Genomic DNA, 17,481 nt, shown 5'->3' with positions numbered 1-17,481 from the left:
CTCTCCATTGCTGTCATCTTTATCTCGCTCTCTTTCTGCCCAGTGTCTATTTCTTTCTCTGCAGTGTGATTTCAGTCCCTAGAGTAGACTGAGTTTCAAGGTTTACTTCACAGAAAGGGTTGATAGTGAAGCCTCTGAGTTTCTCAGTGTAGGAGTCGGACATCACGGCCAGCAGGGCCTTCTGGCCTGACGTTTACTAGAGCTGGGCAAATTCCTGAGAATTTTCCCCCAAATAAACATTTGAATTTTTTGAACAAATTTGCTTTGTCCATGTCTGCACCCTTTTGAATTTGCTCTCAGGTTGTACTGGCTTGGAGGCTCACAGAGAGGAAGGCTAATGCAGTGGCTAGGGCCATAGGTGCTGACTCCGGGGGTGCTCTGGGGCTGGAGCACCCACGGGGAAAAATTGGTGGGTGCTCAGACCCACCGTCAGCTCCCCACCCTGCTCCCCCACCCCAGCTTGCCTCCGCCTCCTCCCCTGAGTGTGCCGCGTGCCCACTTTTTCTCCCTAGCTCCCAGCGCTTGCGCTGCAGAACAGCTGTTTCACGCGGCTGGGAGGAGGGGAAACGCGGCGCGCTTGGGGAAGAGGCGGGCCTGGGGCAGGGATTTGGGGAAAGGGGTTCAATGGGGCAGGGAGGGGGCAGAGTTGGGGTGGGGACTTTGGGGAAGGGGTTGGAATGGGGGCAGGGCAGGGGCGGGAAAAGGGTGGAGTCGGGGCAGGGGGATGCGAGCGGTGCCAGGGAAAGTTGGCGCCTATGGCTAGGGCACAACCTAGGACTTGGGAGACCTGTGTTTAATTCCTTGCTGTGCCACAGTCTTCACATGTGACCTTGGGCAAGTCACTTAAGCTCTCTGTGCCTCAGCATCCGAGCTGTAAAATGGGGATAATAGCACTGCCCTGCCTCACAGTGAGGATAAGTACATTAAAGACTGTGAGGCACTCAGATACCACAGCAGACAAAAGAGCAAATTCTAATCTTGTGCTCACGAAAAGCTTGTTTTAAACTTGCTTTTTACAAGCATTTGCACCAGACACCTGAGGACAAAAGCAACACTTATTCAATCAGCGATCAGACACGTGCCATAGCCAATCGCATCTAAGCAACTCAGCTTTAATTTCAAGTAGCTAGCCAGGGAGCAAAGGAAACTTGCAAAAAGTGCTGTCGAATAAGGAATGACATTGAGAGCATTGCCATCTTCTCTGTGTATTTTGCGAACAGAAGTGAAATTAGTCAAATCAATTGTTCATTATGAATTATTCATCAGCTCTATCATGGTGATGCTTGGCATATGGAAAGGTAGCTAGGTAGCTACCAGCTTAATTCGTATAGGCCGCTGAACAGACATTAGAAGGGAATGATGTTGGATGGCTGTCTCCTATAGGAAACACAGTCCTGGCTGCGTTCTGCTCCAGAGCTCAAGGGACATTATCCAGCCTCGCAGCAAACCCATCCTTCCTTGCTATCCCAGCACCTCCAGCTTCTCCTTCAGAATCTCCCCACCTGCCCAGCTTCCTCCAGGTACCCCCACCCACTCAGCTGCTCCTCTGACAATTACCCGCTTCCTGCCCATCCCAGGAGAAGTGTAAATACAACCATGACAGCCAATGGCCACCCCTAACATTGTCAGGCAGTCTCCCCATTTTGCTCGTTCGCATTAGTTCACAGTGAGCCCCTGCTTTTAAACTGAAGCTGCCTCTTTCAACTTGGCCTGACAGGTCATTCATCTTCATTTTTGTTTCTTGCAGGTGGCAATGAAATGACTCTCGGCCCATTCAACAGCAAAGGAAGAAAACTATGAATCCTGAAGATGGCTGGCAAAACGGGGGAGAGCGGAAAGAGAAGAGATTCTCCTCCCTTTCAGGGTATAAGAAAAGGCAGAACGGGGTTAGCCATGTGGTTGCCATATCTACTATTCTGTAGAGGGCCAGGAACAATGTCCAGGCTCCTAATCCAGTTCCCTGCTGTCAGAGCTTTCCCAAGATGCATCTGCAGAGTGAAACTGAATGATTCTTGACTGTTTCACCGCTGCCTCTGCCCGGTGTCCTGAACAGCAGCACTGACCCAGCCAGTCTTGTTAATTTCACTCTGTGGCTACTTGGCAAAGCCGGATGTAAATAGGGTGTGTATGCCTGATCACAACCCTCACTCCAAATCCTCTACACAGGTGGGTGAAGGCTGAGTTCTTCTTTCTCTGGGATGAACCCCAGCCTGCCTGACTACGGGACATGATGGTTTGGGGAGGGGGAAGCCCCTAGCCTGCCTACAGTGGGCCCCCGCCAGTGCCAGGTGAGCTGACAGTAGTTATGTGGATGGGCCTCTCTTTGTACCACCCCAAGCAGGGGGTGGAGCCACATCTAGCTTTAAACAGAGCATGAGTGAAATTCTTTCCCAACAGCTTCTATCCTTGTAACCAGCCTGCCCACAAATGCACGTGGGAGAATGAACGGGGAAGGCCGTGTGAGAGAATGTTTGAGGATTTGCTGGAGAACTTCTGGAGACTACAGAAGGAATAAGCAAATCTAAGCACGCACGGCACCTCTCTCCCCCTAGACCCATCTGTCCTTGCAGTGAATGTCGAGGCACAATCCAAGGGAGAGGCAGAAGAAAAAGAAGCATCCAGTCTGGAAATGTATCACACATCCATCACTCCACTTCCAGGACACGGTTGTCCTGGAGCTAGAATACCATAGCCACATGCTAACGTCAGCATTCAGTTCCCGGAAAAATAAAACTTTGAAATGAGATTTTTTTTTAACTTTCAAAGCTATAGAGAAAGAACATTCGTTCTTCTCACTATGTTATTTTAGTCTTCAATGAGTCATTTTTCACCCGTTTCCTTTTTCAGGGCTTCTCAGTCTGACAGGCTTGACTTAGATGCTCGTTAGTTTGAAGGATATTTGTCATTGCTTCTTTCAAACACCCACCTCCCCTTTGTATTTTGTAAAATATTTTCCTTCTTGCTTTGGGCTGGGAAATGTTCTTTTATACAGAAACCCTTTCCTTCCAAATCTGAAAAATATATGCAATCTGCATACAGTATATGAATTCAATATTCCAAACTGAAATTAACATATTCAATACATTTGTGTTCTGTCAGCCCTTACTCAGAGACAGTTATTGATCAATAATACAACACATTTGATTTCTTCGGTTGTATTCCATATTTTGCAATATGCTCTTCTAAAAAAATGCTGTTTTCCTATGACAGAATAGTTTCCTTTTACACCGCCACACCCCTAGACCAGTGGTTCTCAACCTTCCCAGACTACTGTACCCCTTTAAAGAGTCTGATTTGTCTTGCATACCCAAAGTTTCACCTCACTTTAAAACAACAAGGAGTCTGGTGGCACCTGAAAGACTATCAGATTTATTTGGACATAAGCTTTCATGGGTAAAAACCCCACTTCTTCTGATGCTTTTGTGAGTAAAAAAAACACTACTTAGGAAGACTTCCTTCTTCCTCTATTACTGGCTGTGAATTCTTCTGGTATAATGTATTTTCACTTGTGTTAGTCATTATATCTCTATTGATTAGGAAGTTACTAGGTTCCTTCGAAACTTCACTTTGTCTTGACAGAAGAGATCTACCACCTTCTTTGACTTTCAAGGGCAATGATGGATCACTCACAGCCAAGTTTGCATACAAGCATTTTTTACCCACAAAAGCTTATGCCCAATTAAATCTGTCAGTCTTTAAGATGCCACCGGACTCCTTGTTGTTTTTGTGGATACAGACTAACACGGCTACCCCCTGATACCTCACTTAAAAACTACTTGATTACAAAATCTGACATAAAATACAAGTGTCACAGCACACTAGTACTGGAAAATTGCTGACTTTCTCATTTTGTCTGTATAAAATTTTTAGTTGGTACTGACTTCGTTAGTGCTTTTTATGTAGCCTGTTGTAAAACTAGACAAATATCTAGATGAGTTGATGGACCCCCTGGAAGACCTCTGCGGACCCCCAGGCTTACGCATGCCCCTGGTTGAGAGCCACTGCACTCGACTTCACTGCTATGGAGGGACAATTCTAGGATTGTGAGGAGAGCTCTGTCTCCATGCTTGGAACTTCAGGTCCCAGGTGGCATTTAGTGGTGGAATAGCCCTTTGAATTGCAAATGGAGCCAATCCAATCTGGAATAACTGTGCCTGAATCAGTCTGGAAAGGCTCTGGGATACTGACATTGTGGCCGTGTCTACACTAGGAGAAAAGGTGTGTTTTTAAAACATGATCACTAACATTTTTAAATCCTAGGGTAGGCAGATCACATTTCATTTTAACATGTTAGCTGGGTGAGATAAATCAAGCTAAAACTACAACTTGCTCTATTTAAAAACATACCTGTTTCCCTAGTACTGACAGGGCTCCAATGTCACCATTTCAGAGACATTTTCTGAGTCTAAGCACATTTGAGCAGCTGTTTACAGGAGTCATTGTGCAGTAGCTGTAGATGGGATCTTTCTACTCCCTCCTCACTGGATACCCCTCCTGTTCCCCCTACTCTGAAGCAAGACCCCTCCATTTACTCCTGCACTCCCCTAGCTCCAAGGTGGGACATCCCTCCTACCACCCAAGATGGCATCTCCAGAAGCAGGGAGTTAAATAGACATTCAAGTTACCTCTGAACACAGACCTGTGGGACTCTCTTACAAAATATCATGGGGAGTCACCACGTGCTAGTGTCCCAAGAACCATGGCTGTGCTGGAAACAAACACTATGAACCAAATTTTGTTCTCACACACTGTTGCCAATCCAGAGTAACCCCTTCAGTGGAGTGACTCCGATTTACACCACTGTAACTGAGAGCAGGATTTGGGCCAATAAACGTTCTTTTAATTTTGGCCGTGATGAAAGGTAGTGACTTGACAGCCCCGGAGGCTGACCTCCTATATCCACAGAGCAGGGGCAGCAGCAGCGCAAGTTTTCCCCCACGGCAAAGTTCAACCATGGCGCACACCCCTTTTAGTGGAGAGAGAGAGGAGTTCAGTCTCCACTACTTGCCCTACAGATCTCATCTCCTCCTTCACACGTGGTTTTCACGGGTCCCCAAAGCTGGCTCTGCTCCCTTCCTGTACAAAGACCTTTTCCATCCTGCCTCCTTGTGAAATCTAACAGCTGACATCTTGCAAGCTGACCACATCCCCCATCTTCCCCCCACCCCTGAGTTTACCTTTAGTGAGCGAGGATGACATTTGATCTAGCTTTTAAAAGGACCAGAGCAAACAGATGACATTCAGGGTGTGGGTGAAATTTAATGGGTCAAACGACGCAGGGAAACAAAATCAAAAGAATAAATTAAGATTAAAAATGGAAGGGCAGACATGTGTCCTTTTATATACAGAGGTGATTGCACACAATAGTGTAGGGTTGGTACATTGTGGCTATGAGGACTCTTTGTTGTGGCTCATGTGAGATACAGCTGCGGACTCAGGACATTTTAGGAAGGAAGGGACATGGGTCAAGAATTCTTGCTGTTGGTAATGCTTAGTTGGATGGAAACATTTCAGAAAACCTGGAAGGCAAAACACAGAGCATTTTAATGTAATGACAATGGATGATGATAATAATAAGTCTGTGAAATAACAGAACCAACTCTCAGACGGAGCCAAAATATTCATAGCAATGCTTTCATGACATTACAAATAGTATTCCATTAACATAGTTGTGTTTGGAGTTAAATGTCCCCCTGCAGGGTTTGCCACTAAACATTGCAGCATTGAGCTAGTGCATGAGAATGCAAGAGAAAATGATTAGCAATTGCAGGGACACTGTTTACCTAGAAATCAGACTCCTGTCGGCAAGTTTTTGCTTTTTAAAAAAAATCTGTCTTCTGCTGTTTCAAGTAACACCTAAAACTGAAAAAGATTGGAGGGGAAAGAAGTACTTCTATTTCTTTAGAATTTGTTCATTTTGTGTATTTGACAGCACTTTGAGCAGTCGCTCTCTTTCGCTTTTGTTGGTAGGGGTCTTTCGCAAAGCAGCAGGGGAGAAAACATTTAAGAACACAAGACACTGAGTTAGTGAAACCACAAAGGGGGATTCAGGGGCAGCGGCAGCATCTAACATTATTTTCAACACTTTTTTTTTTAAACCAACTAGATTTTGAGTTAATAATGTCCCCCTAAGGAAAGTGACGCTGACTGGTCTATTTTCCTTGTGCAAACTGAGTGAAATGCAAAATAAACTGCATAAATGGTGAATTTTGCATATTCTCAGTTTTAATAAGGGGTTTTTCGTAATACAAGTAAGGAATTTTTTTTTAAACAAACAACTTTTAACATGTCAACATCCCTACAGTCGTAGATTTTAAGGCTAAAAGTGACCACTATGATAATCTAGTTCAGCCTCCTGCATAACAGGCCAAAGAGCCTCACCCAGGAATCTCTGTATCTAGCCCATAATGTTTGTTCGAGCTAGAACATATTTTTGGAAAGAGATCCAGTCTTGATTTCAAGATGTCAGGTGATGGAGAATTCACCACATCCCTAGGGGATTGTTCCTATAGTTAATAATTACCTTCACAGTTAAAAATCTATGCCTTATTTTTAGTCTGAATTTGTCTAGCTTCAGTTTCCAATCACTGGATTTCAGTTTGCCTTTTAGTGCTAGATTAAAGAGCTTTCTGCCGTTAGAAACAACCTTATATCGGTATCTGGAGACCATCATCAAATCAGCTCTTAACTGGCCTACAGTTACCTGGGTGATCCTGTTTACCGCTTTTAAATACCGGGACAACATTAGCTTTTTCCCAGTCCTCTAGAATGTCCCCAATAATCCAAGATATGTTAAAAACCAACATTAAGAGTTCAGAGATCTGTTTGGCCAATTCTTTAAATACTTTTGGGTATCATGTCCTGCAGATTTAAAGACACTCCCCCTTCTCCAGTTACTGATGGAATAGAAAGTATTTCATTGTCACTATAAAATATAAACACTGCTTGTTTCCAAATACAGAAGAGAAACATTTATTGAATACTTCTGCCTTTTCCACATCAGAATCGACAGCCATATGGCTCACGCTGCTAGAAATCTTTTTAAAAATAACACAATTTTGAATGTAGCTCATCAGCAGGAACTTTGGTTTTTTTTGTTGGTATCTTGGTGGTATTTCATTGCAAGGCCACCAGACCGAGTTGGCTCAAACATTTTAGGGTAAACAATGAAAGATCAAGACAAACTCACCCTGAAGATTCTTGTTTCAACCAGACATGATGTGCTTGACAAAAGCTGAGCAGGAAACAAGAAGAAAGGCTTTAAAAAATCCACCCAGATCAGAATGCGAGCCCTTGCTCTCTGGCACGCACAGCGCATCACAGCAGTTCCCAGACCTTTTGGGTAACTCCACCAGTTAACCAGAGGTGGGGACAAATTTCCCATAGAGATCGGGGTGAGATTTCCAAGTGCTCAGCGCCTCCCGCACCCCCCAGTTGAGGAGAGCTGCTCAAAACCACTCCGCTCTCAGGAGTTCCCATTGTGCCACTTACAGCCAGATTCTCAAAAGACCTCGGCACCCAGCATGCAGTCAACATGCTGAACACTCCCGAAAATCTTGCCCTGATTGTAGGTCTTTTGCATATTCCAGTCTCAGGGATCAGCAGCACCATTTAATACCAATCACCTTCCATTTAACTGAGTGCAAGTCAGTCCTCTGAGGGACTTGGGCTGCTGTAGAACAATCAAGCTCCATGGCGGGTGTAACAAAGCGGGTGTAACCTTCAGAAGTGCCCCCTTGTGGCACAGGGTGGCTCTGCAGCATCTTTGCCTCAGTTTCCCTCTCCTCAAGGTGCCCGAGTAATTTAATAAAGGCTGTCTTCTAGCCCCTTTACATGGGCTGGTTTAGTGTCATAAACAGTTCCAAAATAAAGTCCTCAAAGTCCAAATCAAGAGTTCATATATTTAAGGTCTATATAAATATTGTTTCCCACTTTTCATCAAGCCAGTCCCAGTATTTGACACCTGGAACCTTCCCTGACACTCCCAGCACTACCTAGCTAGAGTCTTTTCCCCCTGGTATCTCAGGGTCCCCTACAGGAGCCTTCAAACTCCCTACTGCCCGCCCATTCCCAGTTCCACACCTTCCTGTCTGGATTGTCTCCCCAGACCTCCTCCTTATGTACCCCAGAGAGAGGCCTGATTCGGTCACATGACCCCCTGGTCACATGACTTGCTTCATGTTCCCCACCTGGGGAGGACAGTAGGATGTGTCACAGGTTGGGCTGAGACCCTTCTCCCTTTAAAGGGCCAGCCACCCTATAACGGTGGGTTAGAGTACCCACATGTTCGTGGAAGGCAGGCATTGCAATGGTGCACCGGCGCCTAGTACAGAGGTTCATCATTAAAGTGATCCATGAAAGGAAAAAGGATTAGGCCCCAGTTCTGCAAACGTGTTTAACTGAGTAATCCCATTGAAGTCAAGACTACCAGAAACAAAAGGCTAGCGTACCGGTGCTGGGGCACCCATCTGTGTTTAAGAGTCGTGGTGCTACATGTTCCTACGTTCCATGTGATTCCTTGGGATTATGTACACTGACAAAATGTCCCACAAGCTTCCAGGCTTTCCAGCCTCTGGGGATTTAGAGGCCCACAGTAACTGCCTCACACTCACACTCATCCTGTCCACAAGGCTCTAAGCCAGGGTGAAGTGGACATCATGAGCCGAGTTGGGACAACAGCTGGAAATCTCATCCCAGCTTCCAGGTTTGGATTTCCACAGAGATCAGAAAAGGGATTTAAAAAACAGGGGACATGATTTGACTTGCACTTTGGCAGCAACATCAGCATCCCTCCATTTATTGCTCATCAGAAACCCCAGATGCATGGTCCGATCATGGCTGGATCTAGCAGGGTAATGGGTGCCCTGGAATCCAGGTCAATACTAGAAACATTTCCTGACATAATGATGTCAGTTAGGAGTGTGGGTTATTTTTACAACATTTTTATACTGACAAAAGCAGTATAGACAAGGAGTCAGTCTAGAGGAGCATTGCAGAGCGTCCCTTTCCCTGCTACTGAAATTGTTCTTGGGTCATTTTGGTTGGAAAGCCTGGGAGATCTTGCCCTGCATTTTGAGCTCATATGACACAGCACCAGTGAACTATTGAATACACAGGCACTTTGCCTCTGTCCTACTGACCCACACCAAACCACTGTCAGAGTCAGGGTTAGAACTGCCCTCGCTCCCCTGTCTTTGCACATGTGACCACTAGGCACATTGCATCCTGGGAACATTTTGTTGGAAATCTCTGGTAAACATTCTCCTGATCTCAAATTAGTTGACTAGGACAGGCATCAGATGGGTTTTCCCCGGTTTCTCTTTCCATGTGGTCAGAAGATACATTTAGCATCCCAGAGCAGACTGAAATGGGTGGGGTAGCCATGAAAGGAATCTTCTCCTCCTACCTTCATAGTTGATGCAGCCATTGGCATCTTCCTGTCCTGTCATCAATTGCTCCACTTCACTTTCCGTCAGCTTCTCTCCTAGGGGTAGAAGCAGAAGGACAGGTTGGTTAGGATGAGGACTCTAGCACTGCCTCCAGCTGGGGCTCATGCTGCTGTGGATTATGTCTCCCATGGCTACTCCCTGAGAGACACCCAAAGCCTCCCAGATGTCAGGTTAACATCTGGGAGAAGATTCGTCTCTTGGCTAATCACTGTATCGAAGGTTGACTAACAGAGCAGACATGAGCCAATGGGCTACATATTTGGAACCATTAGAGGAATCCAGAGAAGAGGAGCAAGGAATCCAGAGAAGAGCTGTCAGATAGTTGGGAACAACTTTGAGTCATTAACCAGCCTGGGTCTCATGAGAGCCAGTGCCCTGGATGTGAAAGGCTCTCTATCCTGGAGCCATTCACTCTTCTAATGCCAGCACTGTCATGTCCATATTAATACTAAATTGGGGCATTGGCTAGAATCAACATTTGGAAGAGGAAGATTATATCCTTGTCTTCCACAGATAAAAGGGTCACTCCTCTAATGCATTATACCTGAGCAAGGTCCCACCCATAGGACTTCACCCCAACCTTCACAGCCCGGATCTCTGCCACCTGGAACAGACCCTGCTACCCCAAGCTGCACGATTACAGGTCAACCATATCTAGCTTTGTCTCCAGCCCATACCCAGTGTGGCAAGCACATGGCGCAGTTCGGCACCCATGACGGTGCCATTCCCCTCCTTGTCAAAGACACGCAGGCCTTCCACAAAGTCCTCAAAGGTTCCCTGGTCCTTGGAGCGGGAGATGTGCTGCAGCATTGGGAGGAAGGTCTCGAAGTCCAGCATCTTTGTGTTCATTTCTGATGGAGAAGACAAAGGAGGTGGCATTAATTAAATAGTCTATGGCACATTTTATACCAAAGCACTTTACCAGCTATATATATATATATATATATATATATCTATATATATATATATATATATATATATATATATATATATATATATATATATATATATATACACACACACAGAGCAATCACTTTGCTACCTCAAAGCCATCTGAGGCAGAACCAGGCAGCTCTTTAACCGTATATGTGGGAGGGAAATAGGGATGAATCCTGTGTCCAAACTGAAACGATGGAAGCAAATTGATGGAAGTAGATTGGCAATTAAACACAGTAGAATTTGGTTAGGAAACAAGGCTTGCCACCTACTCTTGTGGGAATTGTCAGGCACACTCTAATGGCCCCAGGTGGGCAGAGACCGGAGCCTTTAGTCCCATTGACAAAGGCTTTTTTATTTGCCAAGACCCAGAGTCCAGGGACGTCTGAGGGAGTTGGGTTAGATTCGTGAGGCAGAGTAGAACCCAGCAGCTGATTTCCCTTTGCCCTGCACCATGCAGTCATCACCATGCAATAAAACACTACTAAATCCAAGCAGTGGAGAATCAGGGCCCAGCTCACTGCTCTGGCTCTGCAGGACTAACAGGAATAACAACTTGTCTGTGTCAGTCAAGCCAGGAGAACTGACTCAGAAAACACAGTGAGTTGATCTGCCAAGTCCGAAGGGGCTGTTTTTATGCAGTTACTTCTCTGATCATGGCCGGGTTTAAAAAAAAAGCACTTTCTAGGCAGAGAGGAAAGTCTGGGATATAATCACCCATCTCAGCAGCTTTGATCTAGTGTTGCAACTGTCGCTATTTTCCTTTGGGGGTTTCATCAAAGCCCCAGCTTCTGGAATCAGGAGACTGCATGAAAAGCTAGTATATTTCTAGTCCTCATTGTCATGGAGAGCAGCTTGAAAAGGTGACTCTCGTGCATTCTAAGGGCTCAGAAATAGAAGGCAAATAAAAAAGCACTCCCCTATTTTTTATTAAAAATGTCATGAATTTTGGGGGCCTGACTCATGTTTTATGAATGCTCAGGATAGGTCATAGTGGAGATCAGCTGGGCTGCCTTTGCTAACAGCTCCGAGGTTTGAATTTCAGGTGATGTGGGCAGAATGTTCTCAGCAGAGAGCTCTGGAATTCACTTCCTTTGTCAGTTTGTCAGAATCCGTGTTTTTACCACCAGGGCATTATACAAGGATCTGGCTTTCTCCTCAGGGGAAAGGCTGCCTACAGGGGTTGTGGGAATTAATTTGATTGACCTGGTCAACATACTCCTTTGTTAACTGGTTTATGGGTATTGTTCAGGCACCCAGAGAGTTTCCCAATCAGCAGGTTCTTATTAAGCAAAAAGTAAAATTAAGGAGCCACATCTCCAGCTGGTGTGAATCCACATAGCTCCCTGAAGTCAATGAAGCTACATCAATTCACACCTGCTGAGGATCTGGCCCAAGAACAATGCAATCAGGGGTGAGCCACCCGATGAGGGTAGTGTGTCCTCTGAGCCAGATCAAGGGTGATATTTGATGGGGGGAGGGGCGGAATTATCCAGGCATAAAGAGTCTCTGAGTCATTTTCTTTAAATTATGAAACAGCTGGAGCTCATTGGTTCTTCTCTCCGTGGGGCTAATTCCACCACAAAACTCCTGTTGTTACAGGCTAGATTTCCCCTTCAGGCTCCAGATGAGCTGTCCACGAAAGCCCTCCCAAGGGCATTGGCAGGGAGACAGCGGCTGCAGAATGGGGGAGTTTTATTCTAGCTGCAGGGAGCGGGGGAACCCGCTCTGGAAGGGGGTGGGGCGGAGGGTTAGGGTGACCAGACAGCAGGTGTGAAAAATCGGGACAGGGATCGGGGGGGTAATAGGAGCCTATATACGAAAAAGACCCAAAAATCGGGACTGTTCCTATAAGATCGGGACATCTGGTCACCTAACGGAGGGTCAAGGTGCAGAGCACTGACAACAGGAGAGACACGGAGCCTGGGTGAGTAAGAAGAGGGGCCTCAGGTGCATACTGACCCAGTAGCTCTTGTTGACTCATGATCTGCAACAAAATGAGCGATGAAAGATTTTGCAGCTGGGGGAGACTGGCTCTGACCCTCCTCTCCTATCGTCCCTGATGCCACAGGGTGGCTGTGTGGCTCTCCATTCCATCTCCTGCTGCCCCAAAGTGTATTCTGCCCTAAAGAGGAGACGTCAATGGAAGGGAACACCCTGCTCAAGGGGTTTAGGAGCACAGCCCTGTTGCTGTCTTTACAACCCTAGGGTGGCTGAATCAATTGCACCCTAAGGTGTCTTCATTAGTCTGGGTAAGGTTGCCAATCCTCCAGGATTTTCCTGGAGTCTCCAGGATATCAAGATTAATCTCTAATTAGAGATTATGTCATGTGATATAACCTCCAAGGAATAAGTCCAACCAAAATTGGCAACACAAAATCTGGGCCTTCAGCCACACTCAAGTGTATTATTACACGGGCAGAGTCCACGAGCCCAGAGATCAGGACTGGGACCTCGTGTGGGACTTTCTGTTGCAGACACGATTGTCTCAGAGGTAAAGTGTAGAATAGACACCTCGTGAATAGAAACCCACTTCCTCTCTGCCCCACTCCCCTGCCCGTGATCCTCTTTTCTTCCCTGTGCCTTGTCACTTCATCTATACCATGAACTGTGTGCTGGTGAAAGGTGTTAGACTGAAGGCCCGAGTGACCAAAGTCCCCAATCTGTCTACGAAACAATTCAGCACAAGCTTCCCTACCCTGCTGCCCTCCACCTTTGACCTGCAGGAACTGCATATAAAGGTAGAGTTGGGCAAAAATTTTTGCCAGAAAATGCGAACTCAGATTGATCGATACATTTCACCCATACAACCCTTCTGCTGTGTTTCTGTCCCTTTTGCGTTTACTTTCTGCAAACATTTGTGCAATCAGGTTTCACTAGCATGGATGCTCAACAGGGTTGCGGTCCTTGACTAGGTCTCCTATGTGCTACGACAATATAATGATCATGATAATAATACTCACAAAGAGTGAATTTTAAGCTGATGTGCACAAACGCATAGGTAAAGGTCATTTTAAATTTGCTCTCTGCGAGCGTTTGCACCGGAAACCTGATGGTAAAGGTGATGTTTGTACAATCAATGAACTGACCAGTACCAGATGACTTACACAACCAACCACAGCTGGAATTATGAATGGCAAGTCATGGAGTAAATGAAATTTGCAAGAAAATGTTGTCCAATAAAGAATAATGTAGAGAAAAATTACAACGTGCTCCCGGATGTTTTGCTAATGGAAGAAGTGAAGTTAGATAACTCAGTTATGAATTATTCGCTCAGCTCTGGCATGGTGACGAATGGGTATCAATGCTTAACCAAGAGCAAGAGAGGTGTATGGGTACAGATAGATACAGAGATAGGTAGGTAGGTAGATATAGATATGCCAGTTCATTACAGAACACTGCACAGCCATTAGATGGGAATGAAGCTGAAGGTCTATCTCCTACATGAAACATGGTCTACTTTGCAGCTATTAACAAATTAACGCAATCTCTCTCCACCTTGGTCTGGTTTCTCTTACCTTCTGGTTTGGGCTTGCCCAGCACCTTCAGGACTTCAGCATTGGTTGGGTTCTGCCCAAGAGCCCGCAGGACATCACCACACTGACTATAGGTGATCTTCATCTCCCCGGTTGGGGTCCTGTCAAACAGCATGAAGGCCTCCTTGAACTCTGCAGAAAGGAAGGAAGACAATCAGCTGTCATCTTCCTATAATGCCCTCACATCCTCCTGGTGAGAGGCTGAGCCCTAAAACTGGTCCTGTCCAGAGGGCTGGCGCTGCTGGACAGGGAGGGTGGGGTTTTGAGTGTCACCTTTTGGGATTTTCAACGGGGATAAAGTTTAACCAGTTTCTCCAGTTAAAGAGGCAGAAGCTCCTCCCTTGGGCAAGAAGAGCATCCTCAAGCACAACCGCATTTCCACTATCTTCCTCCTTGACTCAATTCTCCCATGGGCTTCCATGGCCCATAACCTTCACTCAGAACTCCCCCTCTCATCCCACCTCTCTGCCTGAAGCCATTTTAGCAACTTTCCCCATGTACTCCACTGTTCCAGCTCCTCTCCTGCCGAAACCCTCCTCCCGGTCTGCATCTTCTCATGCTTTGGTTACTACAACTCTCTTCTCTATGACCTCCCCAGCACTCCTTGTCCCCACATGTTGCAGAATGCTGCTGCCTGATGTCCCTCACGTACAAAGAAGCATGGGCCACGGTTCTCCCCATCCTCAAGATCCTGCTCATGACTGAGCCCTGTGCATTGCGGGCTACAGGACTGCCATTTCCAGGTTCTATATAACTCCCATCAGCCTAGGGCCCGGCACCTCCTTTTACCTTGGGGGATGGGGCTTAAATCTGGAAAGATCAGGATCTGCTTCCGCCTGTACATAATATTCTTCAGCCTCCTGGCCTGCTGTAATATTCTCTCTCTACCTCGTAAGTCCGCCAAGTGAGCAATAACAGTCCTGCACGCGTCTGTCCCAGGCTTCTGCCTCCAGTTTGTTTCCCTGTAGGCTCTCTCCACGACGATGGGGTCCCCGGGTGCGTCTAGCCGCAGAACGGTGGGCAGCCATTTCTCCAGGAACGCAATCAAGTCTCTCCCCTCCTCTTTCTCCGGTAACCCAAGAATCCTCAGCGTGCGGGCCCGGGCCTGGCTCTCCAGTAGCTCCACGCGGGTGCCGAGGTGGCTGTTTTCTCGGGCCAAGCGTTCCAAGGCCTGGGTGCACTGTTGGGTTTTCACCTTCTGGTTCTTGACCGAGGAATCGTTCTGAGCGGCTGACTGGGCCAGGCTGGTGACTCGCCCTTCCAGCACATCCATGCGAGTATTGAGACCCACGATTTTACCATCAAAGGCTGTCACGATCTCTAGGTTCTTGTCTGTTTTCTTCTGGATTTCGAGCAATAACGCTCTCAAGGAGGCATCGCCGCTGTTTCTGCTGCCACATGGGATCGGATGCTCAGGGTGTCCATGTGGTGACTGAGACACAGAGGCCCAAGATGTGGTTTCCTTGGTTTGGTCAAAATCCTTAGGCAGGATTTTTAGTTTGCTTGGTTTATTACTGGGCATCTTCATACCAACTGCAGTGCTTTGCCTTGCTTAGGATCTGGACTATAAATGCCCATGGCTTGGTTCTGTCAGCCGAGGAGCCCCTGCCAAACCGTGTGTCAATCCCTCACAATCCAAATCCTGCACACGTGTGAGCTTGATGTTGTTTCTTGACACCATCCACCTTTCCTTTCCTACATGGTGTGGGGCAGGCAACCCTGGAGCTGCTGCCCCTGGGTGTGACATCACAATAGCTACTTCTCTGCCCGTGGTGTTGTGCTGCACTGGCTTTGTGCACGTGAGTGAGCGAGTGATGTCGCCCTTTAGTGACTGGGCCCACAGAGCATATATAAGGGAACTGCTACTAGTGTCAGCTAAGGGCATTCTCCTTTAGCTCCTGCAGCCAATCCCTGTCTATTTGGAACAGAAGGAGAAGAGTTCTAGTCCTGTCTCCCCAAGATGAGTGTACGATTAATTTAGAAATTGTGTCTTGGATTCATTGTGGTTTGTACCCTCTCTGTGGGCCTCTACAGGGAAAATAATGGCAAACATCTGCTCAGATTGGATTCCATCCAGAAGTACATTAGAAGAACGTTAAGGCTGCGCATTCATCTATCTCACTATTGGTGAAACCCAAACACCGCGGTATTGGTACTTGGTTACATTTTTCACTGTCTCTTTTTTTTTCTTTTGGCATCACAGGGACCATTTGTAGGACTCAGCTTGAGACCTGATCTTCTTACAGTACTTCCACCAGCCTGAATTTGAACCCAGATCTTGGCGGTATCCAGAGGGGTTAATAAAGCCCATCAGAAGTGTAACCATAACCACAGCCCACCCCTGTCCCTATGGGGACATCTCTCTATGTGGCTGGGATCTGCTCGTTGAGAGAGAATCCCTGATTTTGAGCCAAGGCTGCATCTTTCAGCGTGAAACCGAAATGCTTTTTCTCTTGCTACCCGCCCTTCCCCCCCCTTTTTTTTTGCTCCCTCATCACAGAGCAGAGCAGGGGAACTGGGTCCATATATATATTTTCTCTGCTTTAGGAGAGCGTCCTTCCTTCCCTGGCCCTGGCCCCTCCTTCATATTCCTTCTTCTTATGCTTTTATATGTATCCCAACCTGTCTCCAGCCCTTCCTACCTCCCTTGCCACTGCCACTTGCTCTGCTCAAGCCCCTCTTCTCAGTGCTCCACAGGGCTCGCCCCATCTCATCCTCTGGTAAGGAGGCGTTGGCACCCTCCTCACCACCTAGCGCCGTGTGTGCTGTTAGTATTACTGAGTAGTACCAGCTTGTGCATTCAATCAATGACTCTGCGTTCTGATTTGATATGCACCTTCTAGCCACAATAAAACAGCACGAACCAATGCCTGGATGGAGTGTAATGTAGTGATTAGAGCAGAGGTCCCCAACCCAGGGAGTGGAAGGAACATTCGGGCCCCAGGGGGTGAGGAGGGAGCATCACCCAGCCCTGCTCGGCCCCCAGCTCGGCTTCCGCCCCAGCTCCCGGCCCCAGCCCATGCCTTGCCCCCAGCCTTGGCCTCTGGCCATTGCTCTGTTCCCAGCCCCAGACCCTCCCCCAGCCTTGCCCTCAGCCATGGCCTCTGACCCTGGCTCTGTTCCCAGCCCCAGACCCTCCCCCAGCTGCAGCCTCAGCCTTGGCCCCCTTACTCCCATCTGTGCCCCCATCCCTGGAGTCATCTCCCAGGGTGGGCACGGACGGGGTGGCAGGGGAGTGACTGTGAAGAGTTTGGGGACCACTGGGTTACAGCATGGAGAGCTGGGGATCAGGACTCCTGGGTTCCATGTCTAGCTTTCGGGTGGGGGAGTGGCCTTATCAGAGAAGGCCTAGGAGTCAGAACAGCTCTTGTAGTCTGCAAGGCAGTGTCGGCCACCGGCTAGAGCCAGCAGGTCAGGGTCTGGCCTCCTGGTTTCTACTGGCATCTCTGCAAGTGAGCGCAGGCTTGTGATTAAAGCAAAGGGCTACGGGTCAGACTCACTGGGCTCCACCCTTCCCAATCAGTGGCAACGCAGCAAAGGCAGCAACCGCTGGTTCGAAA

At 47.3% G+C, this 17,481-nt stretch overlaps 1 protein-coding gene across 1 annotated transcript; it reads right to left on the bottom strand.

Moving 5' to 3' along the window:
- Window positions 1–5,239: 5,239 nt before the first annotated feature.
- Window positions 5,240–15,651, bottom strand: LOC120392005. Its single transcript, XM_039516275.1, has 6 exons — window positions 14,711–15,651; window positions 13,904–14,053; window positions 10,127–10,300; window positions 9,407–9,484; window positions 7,190–7,234; window positions 5,240–5,519 (listed from the first exon to the last, which is right to left on the bottom strand). Exons 1-5 carry the CDS (start codon window positions 15,447–15,449, stop codon window positions 7,206–7,208), a joined length of 1,170 nt encoding a protein of 389 aa, XP_039372209.1. The 5' UTR covers window positions 15,450–15,651; the 3' UTR covers window positions 5,240–5,519; window positions 7,190–7,205.
- Window positions 15,652–17,481: the final 1,830 nt, after the last annotated feature.

This window comes from Mauremys reevesii, linkage group 27 (assembly GCF_016161935.1).
Source record: "Mauremys reevesii isolate NIE-2019 linkage group 27, ASM1616193v1, whole genome shotgun sequence".
NCBI lineage: Eukaryota > Metazoa > Chordata > Testudines > Geoemydidae > Mauremys > Mauremys reevesii.
This window is presented reverse-complemented; position numbering and strand designations above follow the sequence as displayed.

What these genes read in the sequence shown, in the direction of transcription:
- LOC120392005 (XM_039516275.1), bottom strand. Translation starts at nt 15,449, where the DNA reads ATGAAGATGCCCAGTAATAAACCAAGCAAACTAAAAATCCTGCCTAAG. An exon ending in TTTAAGCCCCATCCCCCAAG is followed by an intron (nt 14,054 to 14,710) that starts GTAAAAGGAGGT and finishes TCCTTTCTGCAG; the next exon opens with AGTTCAAGGAGGCCTTCATG. An exon ending in GGGCAAGCCCAAACCAGAAG is followed by an intron (nt 10,301 to 13,903) that starts GTAAGAGAAACC and finishes CTTCTCCATCAG; the next exon opens with AAATGAACACAAAGATGCTG.